This window comes from Sinocyclocheilus rhinocerous, unplaced genomic scaffold (assembly GCF_001515625.1).
Source record: "Sinocyclocheilus rhinocerous isolate Xijiao unplaced genomic scaffold, SAMN03320098_v1.1 scaffold460, whole genome shotgun sequence".
Classification (NCBI taxonomy): domain Eukaryota; kingdom Metazoa; phylum Chordata; class Actinopteri; order Cypriniformes; family Cyprinidae; genus Sinocyclocheilus; species Sinocyclocheilus rhinocerous.
The window spans coordinates 604,400-612,834 of record NW_015667268.1 but is presented as its reverse complement, the minus strand read 5'-3'; the positions used below and the strand labels follow the sequence as shown (position 1 = coordinate 612,834).

The following is an 8,435-nucleotide window of genomic DNA, read 5'->3' as shown; positions in this document are numbered from 1 at the left end:
AATCTATTTGTGTGTAAAACCTTGTACAATTCTGTGAGAGTCCTATACAACATAAACATAGTGAAGTGATGCAACAGGCAATAACAGGTTGAAGCAAAAGCAAATATAATGGCTCAGTTCAACCGCCGTATGACCCCAGTGCTTTGTAAATTCTACAAAAGCCCTGCATAAAACCATGAGGCATAAAAAAATCTTTTAAAAAATCTTAATTGCTTTCCAGAGAAAACATTTGCTACCACATTTCCAATTAAAATACATCCACAAACCACGGAGAATATATTTTTAAATGTAGCCTGTGGGTTGGTTTGCTTCATGGTCCTTGCATCATGGACACCCCCAATTTAAATAGAACCATTTTCAGTCCAAGCCATTCCTACTTGTATTTACGAAAATTTGTTGTGTTTTTATGTAAAATGTTTTATACAAACATTATAACAAATTAATAATAATAACAATAAAACAAATGTAAAAATGATTATAAAATAATTAAATAAAAGGATGTAATTGAAACCCATATTCATAATTATTATATAAAATATGCTGAAGACATGTCATTGTAATGGGATGTTGACAAAAAACAATATAAGACGTGGTAACACTTTATTTTAAGGTGTCCTTGTTACACGTTACATGTACTTACTATTATAATAACAATTAATTATGCATAATTACATGCAGGTAACCCTATAAGCCAAACCCTAATCTTAACCCTAACCTTATAAGTAATGCATAATTACACTGTAACAAGGACACCTTAAAATAAAGTGTAACTCAAGAGGTTTTACATTATTACTGTATTATTATGTAATTTATTGTGAAATTCTATAACTGATTCATTTAATTTGAGTTTTCAAATTGCTGCTCTTTTACACCTCTAGTTGTGTGCTTAGGTGAGGTCTCCCAGTGAATAATCACATGTTTGGTTGTGCTCATTAACAAGCATTTGAAAAGCAAAATGCAGTGGTGTGTTTTGCATGAATATAAGTGAATTAACTCATTTGATTTGATTCGGCGTGCGGCTCAACGTCAATATAAAGTGACATAATGAAGTGCAGAATGTCTGCCAATGCCCTTGAGGTGTTCAGGAAAGCTGCTCTCTTTAAACCTATTTCCTTTATCTGTGCACGCTCCTCTGTACGGGGAGCAGCATTTCAAAATACATGCTTTATTTGATATGCTAATACATGACATGCTGTTCAATTGATTTGTTCCTGATGAAAGCACAATAAAAATGGATTTGTGGAGCAAGATGGTGAACCTTCCTTTCTGTCTGTGCAGGAAGAGCACTCCCTTCACATTACAGTTGTTTGCTGATATAAAGAGGTGTTTAATCACTGTCCATTCAACATGCTAACAAGCTAACGTTAAGCTGTGTCCAAAAATAAGGCAGCTGCCTCGCTTGCGTTTTTGTATAAAGATTCCTCCCAAGGAAATTCAAGTGAGCTTTAGACATACCCAAGCAAGTATTTTCTGAGTGCAACACTTATTTCTTGGAGGAAATGGAATCAACCACTTCATTAGATGGCACCAACCGCTGACTTGCATGCATTGTGGGATATCACAGGCAGTGAAGGATACATTATGCTGCCTTCAAAAGCCAACCAGATGAAGGCAATGCAAATATATGGATTCGGACATGCCTTCCTACTTTCCTAGCTTTCAGACACTGCTAGCAAATTGAGATCACATGCAATCGGTCTGTAAATAAAGTTGATATTGCCCATCATTCATTGGTTCCTTGATCGTAGAGAAAAATTATCTTCAATTGTAATGTGCTTCTGCTTTATTTGATCACCATGTTGATCATCTGCCACGATCAGTATTGCACATTCTATAAAATATGGCTTAATTTACACATGGTGTAGCAATATTGCAGCACATTTGGTGCCTGCTTAAACTGAATTGCAGGTGGTTATTGAATAAGATGCAGGGGTTTGCACCGAAATGCTACATGTTAAAGTCGCACAGCTGTTTAGTGAATCCCCTCTTATCTCTCTCGCCCACTCTCCCCTTCTCTATTTCAGTCTCTCGTTTTCTCTCACATACGCACGAACACACAGTGCCACACATGTTAACACCAGCCCTGCAATTTGAGGCCTCCCCTCTAGAGATGTCAGGTTGTCAAAGCTAACCATCCAGTGTCGGAGTGAAGACAGGAAGCAATCCAGATAAAACATTTAACCTCTATGTATCAGAGAATTCATTTCCCTGTTAGCAGCGCTAATAATGGCTAACAACATGTAGATTAACATTGTCTCAGTCATGTTTCTCTATCCCCTGCTAGAAAATCTGGTTAGGAATTCTGGTTAATAATAATACGCAATAATGTTTTTGATCACAAATATTGGTCAACACACTATCAATACAGCATTCTACATTAGCTTTTATTATTTTATAATGGAGCATGTTTTTCTTGAGATGTCCTTCAGAAGAAAAATGCTGCCATTTCTACTATTCTTCATGTTTTATTTCTTTATGATTAACGTTTGTTCAAATTACAAAAAAAAAAGAAATTATGAAGAAAATGTGAGTGGCTGTGTTTGCAGTTGCCAAAGTATTTGGAGTATTTTAGTGCATTGCTATGCACTTGCAGGGGTTTTACAGTCCAAAGAGATCCCCCCTCCATGATATTCTGGTTTCAAGATATGCCTCATTCAAATTGAGTCCATGGGATTTTTTCACTTATTTTTTCACATCTACCAGGCAAAAAGTCAGATTGCACCGAAAAATGAACAGTACACCTCTCCTCAGCGAGTTGCACGGTGTGAGGAATCATTCAAGTCCATTGCAAAAACAGTGTGAGACCAATTATGAAGTTAAAATGCATGAGTTTGTTTGACGAGAGCCTTAAGAAGGATCCTCAGGTGCTGCAGGTTCTCTTAATGCTATGTGTCTTCACTCTGTTACAGGGTTCCTCAGCACAGGAGACCAGGCTGCTAAGGGAAATTATGGGCTTTTAGATCAGATCCAGGCTCTACGTTGGATAAGCGAGAACATTGGCTATTTCGGCGGTGATTCCAATCGCATCACTGTTTTTGGATCAGGAATTGGTGCCTCTTGTGTGAGCCTTCTGACCCTGTCCCATCATTCTGAAGGTAGGAGAACATTTAATTCCACAGAAGAATAAGAAAAGTCCTTGTCAAATTAAATTCCCTTTAATACTCAACTTTGCATAATGATCTTTGCGTCATAATGTAAAGGATTGGGAAAAAGTAATATTGCAAGTTAAATACTTGAGCTCTTTCCATGGATAACTGTCAATTAGCATGAAAAATCATGTTGATTTATCACTTAGTTTGTAAAAATGAATGAAAAAATCCATTAACAGTAAAAAATTACTAATATATTGCCATATCATTGCCAGTATATAGTTAGATTGTTATAAATACTTATTTTAAAAAGTATTGACAGTAGACATTCATAGATGAATTATCACAATGTAATTAATAACTATAATATAAAGAATAGCAATATAAAGAAGAACTATAGCACTTTAACCCATATCACAAACATGTAAACTCAATAAACCTAGTTACTTGTGCAGAAGGAAACAGACAGGGACATTGACGAGACATGATCTAACAGTCCATTTACATAGAAATAACTGCATCCACTGTACTCACAAGAGTAACCAGAAGTAATTTTTTTTCATTTATTCTATTTTGCAAACTAAGGCAAGAGTCGAAATTACCTTGTAATCAACATGTGCTGTCAAAAAGTTATATTTAATTCCTATGATTGTTATTAGTGGTTCCACACAACCAGTATGCACAAAAGTGTTGTCTTTACTTATTTATGGTTGACTAAACTGTTTAGCATGTGTGCTATAAATTCATGGTGGACAATATAAATGAAAGACGTGTTGCAGATGTGCTGATTTTCTGTCGACAACCTGTTTGTGATTTTGCATAAAACACCAAAGTGCTTTTAATTGATGCCAGCGATGATGGACGTTAATCCAGCAGTGAATTGCAAACAAAGTGTGTAAATTAACATGCATAGTTATGTATTTATGCAGTGATAAAGAGACCGCAGTTTTCCACAGGACTTACCAAGGTTACATTTATCATCTTAGCAGTTGTACATTATTGTGGCAGACTCTAGGTGTAAATCTAAAACACATTCCCAAGAGGCTTTTCTGAGATGTGAGACATAATTATAGAAATTTCAATTGGCTTTGTGGGTTTCCATGTCATCCAATTGACTGTTGAACTTAAATATGTTTAAAAAGACATAACATTTAAAAAGACAAATGTTAACTGTAACTATCAACTCCTTTGAGATAAATATGTATATAATATAAAAGCAACACATACATTATAAAGATTCTAGATATATTTGAAGCTGTGACATTGTACATGTTGAGATACAAGCAGTTGGTATTGTATCAGGCAGGCTGTGGGAGACTATTGTAAAGGAAGCCACTGTAATTCTTTGACTGTCATGATAGATAGATAGATAGATAGATAGATAGATTCTCTATTAAGCGGTCATTGAATTTTCGGATAAGGTCTTCGGCTGTTTCTACACTTTGCTTCCTGCCATGAATAATTTTGCATGTTTGTTTGCATTCTCCAGATTGCATCAATGCCTTATTAATTGCTTTGATTTACTTTGGTTTTGGATAGATTTATTTTACCATAAATGCATTTTCTATTCAAATATTCCATATTGCTAAGCTTCATGTAGCATGTTATTATACGGTCAACCGCCTCATTCCTTTCTCAGTAAATTGGATATTACTGATGCTGATGTTTCCCCTGAATAGAAGTATTTTCCCTACTTGGTTTGATGAGATAAAAAAGCAGTATTGGGGGAGCTGGGTTTTACTGACAGCCTCTATAAACTATCAATATCCTTGAAAATTGAAACAGGAATCCTGCTATTGAAGAAAGGGGTACTCACCACAACTACCACCAATATCAATCAGCTAGCTCTGCAATAGTTCTCAAAGTTGTGATTTTAGCCATCACAGCAAAGCAAAGGAAAAGGATTACCAACTGATAATGGCGAGGCTTAGAGGAATGCAGCAGTAAAGAACCCAACTACTCTTTTATAAAAACTAGATGTCATCACATCTTGCAGATTGAGAAATATAGTTGCTATATAGTGCTTATATTAGCACAAGTACTACAGTTTAAACTAAGGCATGATATTTGGGAGACAACTGAAGAAACATGTTCAACGTAGTGCTTGTGTACCATTAGTGAGAAAGATGTCCAGGCCAGGTCCATGTACACTCTGGAGATGATGTTTGAAGGGTTTCAACTTATTTTTGGTTGAGAAGCTGGTAAGCAAATGTAAGTAACAGAGTGATTTTTAACATTTGTGATTGATAACCTGGTAAGCAAATGTATGTAACAATGTGTTAATCTGCAAATGAACACATCATTGTACCTAATTTTAAGAAACATCTTAGCAACATTCTCACAGATCATGCAAAAGAAAAAATAAAATTTCTCTGCAAGATAGGTGTGCTGTCTGAAAATTGCTTGTTCTGCTAATTGGCAGAAGACACAATTGCCCTTTGAGTAAAGGAAAGAACATCTTCTGATGAAACGGATTTCATGCACTGTCCAGCTATTGGACAGGACAAATCTGAAGCTGAAATCCCACTGCAGGTGAATCCCACCCACAGTGCAAGAGCCATTCACATTTCCCCTGACCCTGATCCCCGGGAAAACACAATTACCTGAATCCCATCACCTGAAATACCAAAGGGCCGGTTTAAAAAAACACTTCAGCTCTATCCTCGCAGTGCAGTGCAGTGTGTGAGATTGAGTGTGATGCTTGTTTGGCAAGTGTGTGTTTGTGGTGGTGTTAATGAGACCACTGTGACCTGTCTCCTCCTTGCAGTCTGGCTCATCATCTTATGGGGCCTGCTGCTCCCACATGGAGCTCGCCCTGTCTGGGCGTGTGGCAGGCCAGGAAAGAGGGCTTCATCTATCAGCCCACTCCACCGTAGGAGTTAGCCTGCCCGCCAGGCCCCCGCTGTGGGATGGATTGCAGATGCATCCCACTGTCCTCCTCATCATCAAGTTTAAGGGCAATCATCTGCCTCGCTTCTTTGATGGAAATGGGGACCTTACGTAAAGTTAGAAAACATAGGTGGTTTGGTTTTCGTTTATGTTTTCGTTTATGTTTCTTTTATTTTTTATGTTTTTGTATATTTAGTTTTTGTGACATAAGGCTAGGATGTACTCACATGATCTTACATCCATCTGTAAGTATTCCCATAATGCGATTTGCACAAGTGGAACATGATTCTAGATCAACATCCTTTGTTGCACAGCACTCCTATTAAATGTCATTGCCCCTTGATCATCTGGTAGGTTTAGGTCAGGGTGACCGATCTTGCTCCTGGACGGCCACCTGGTTTAATGTTTTTGCTAAAGCCAACCAACCATCTATATCTTCTGATTTTAGAATTAGGGCCAGGTCCTGCAATAACATACCTATCAACCAGTTATTACAGTACATCTGATTTCAGGGGTAGGGGTGCGGGAGAGAAGTCCAATCCTGCTCCTAGAGAGTCAGATTTCAGCTTCAACCCCAATTGAGCAAACCCTGTTGGAGCAAATTGAAGCTAAATTCTGCAGGAGAACTCTCTGTAGGAAGTTGGCTCTCCAGGAGCAGGGCTGGACACAGGGGCGCCGAAACAGGGAGAAGATTAGGACAATTACAACCTCTGACCTCTGAAACCTTTTGAATGTGATTTATACCGAGGGGGGCCCAATATGCTGATCAGGGGGCCCAGAAACCATAGTGATGCCCTGGCTGAACAACGCTGGTTTAAAGTTATTGCTAGGACCTTGCACAACACCAGTCTGTGCCTTTTAAATAATAGGTTTAGGGTCTGAGACTGTAACCTTTTTTTTCAACCAACTACTGTAGTGCCATCTAATATCAAGGGAGGGCTAGGGCCAGGGCTAGGGAAGGACTGTTAATGTTGATATAAATGTTATTGCTGGACCAATAAAGTGTGTCCTACTGTATCTTAGCAAATCCCATTGTTCAGAAAAGAATTCAGATGTCCGGTGAAGATTCCAGATGTTCTTTTTTGAGCTCTTAACAATGCATTTCAGCTTTTTCTTTGCCTGTTTTTCTAACATCAGTGCTCAGGGAGGGAGAGCAAACAAGAGGCAGGGAGAATGATGGCGAGCATGAGAAGTCCTAAGTCAAGGACATTAGCCAATATTGTGTGTTATTATCTATTTGGCATAAGGCTGGCTCTAATTGAACATGCAGATTTGCCTTTTTCTTTCTCTCTCCTAATAATAATTATGATGTCAAATGAGAGATGGCTTCACTGGGCTGCTGCTGGAATATTAAACAACTGGAGCTTTGGCTGTGTGTGTGTATTGGAAGGATGTTGGAGGCCTACCAGCAGTGTTACTGAAGGTCATCGGGAGTCCTTTTTTTCTATTCCTGTAACTAATCAGCCTAAAAGCTCTGCTCGCGAGGACATGCTCCCCTTTTAATGGAACGTCTCATACATTAAAGGGGACTCGTGAGGGGCTACGTTGGAGGATTCCTTCTACCCATGTCAGCTCTCATTTTTATGAAGACTTTTGGGTTATTGAGGACCATAAATATGCACACTCAAATTGTGTTAGTTTTATTAGCGGGATGGTATTCATGGTGGTAACTTTGTGATGTACGACTTTCAAGCGTTAACACTTTGAGCTACAAAACTGTGCATGAGTAAGAGGCACTTGAGTCTAATGAACTAAATGAGATGATGGTTTAACAAAGACTGCATTGAACAAATACACATCAGAAGTAGTGACACAACATGTTAGCGATATTTTCTGTGACATTACGGTTAAAATAATGCACTGATAAGTCCTAGCCAGTCGACATGTGAAGTCATAGCTTTTCTTTATGACTGAATATGGTCCGGTTTTAATTGAAGCCATAATATTGCTATACTTAAAGTGACAGTGTCTCATATAGTGAATAAAGGCTCTGAAAAGGAATCAATCTACTTTATGACTTTAATTCAAGTTAAGCAAGTCCATTTGCTTTTAGTGTACTGAAAGCACTTAGTTTAACTGAACATCATTCTCTGGCTATCCTCAATCACTCCACACAATGTTTTTACATGTCACAACAGTTATTCACGCCTACGCTCTTCTACTGGAATTGAGAGTTGGTGCCTAACTTCTTAAATAATTACATTTGTCATTTTTTAGGGTTTTAAAAGCATTGACAAAGCTTAAATACTGGGTGTTGTGGAGATGGTGTTCTTTTTGTGCAAAACAGGTTGTGAATAATTTCATTTATTTTGTAGAACTAATATTTCAAGTCAAGTCAAGTCACCTTTATTTATATGGCGCTTTTAACAATACAGATTGTGTCAAAGCAACTGTACAGCATTAATTAGGAAAATAGTGTGTCAATAATGCAAAATGACAATAGTAAACACTCATTTT

General features: G+C 37.7%; 1 protein-coding gene across 1 annotated transcript in view; it reads left to right on the top strand.

Annotated features, from left to right (window-relative positions):
• Window positions 1-2,728: 2,728 nt before the first annotated feature.
• The window catches only part of LOC107733406 (neuroligin-3-like), an 87,295-nt gene continuing 81,588 nt past the window's right edge, over window positions 2,729-8,435 (top strand). The window contains exons 1-2 of the mRNA XM_016545006.1: window positions 2,729-2,798; window positions 2,910-3,095. Coding sequence (XP_016400492.1) covers window positions 2,729-2,798; window positions 2,910-3,095 — 256 coding nt within the window. The remainder of the gene's footprint in view (window positions 2,799-2,909; window positions 3,096-8,435) is intronic.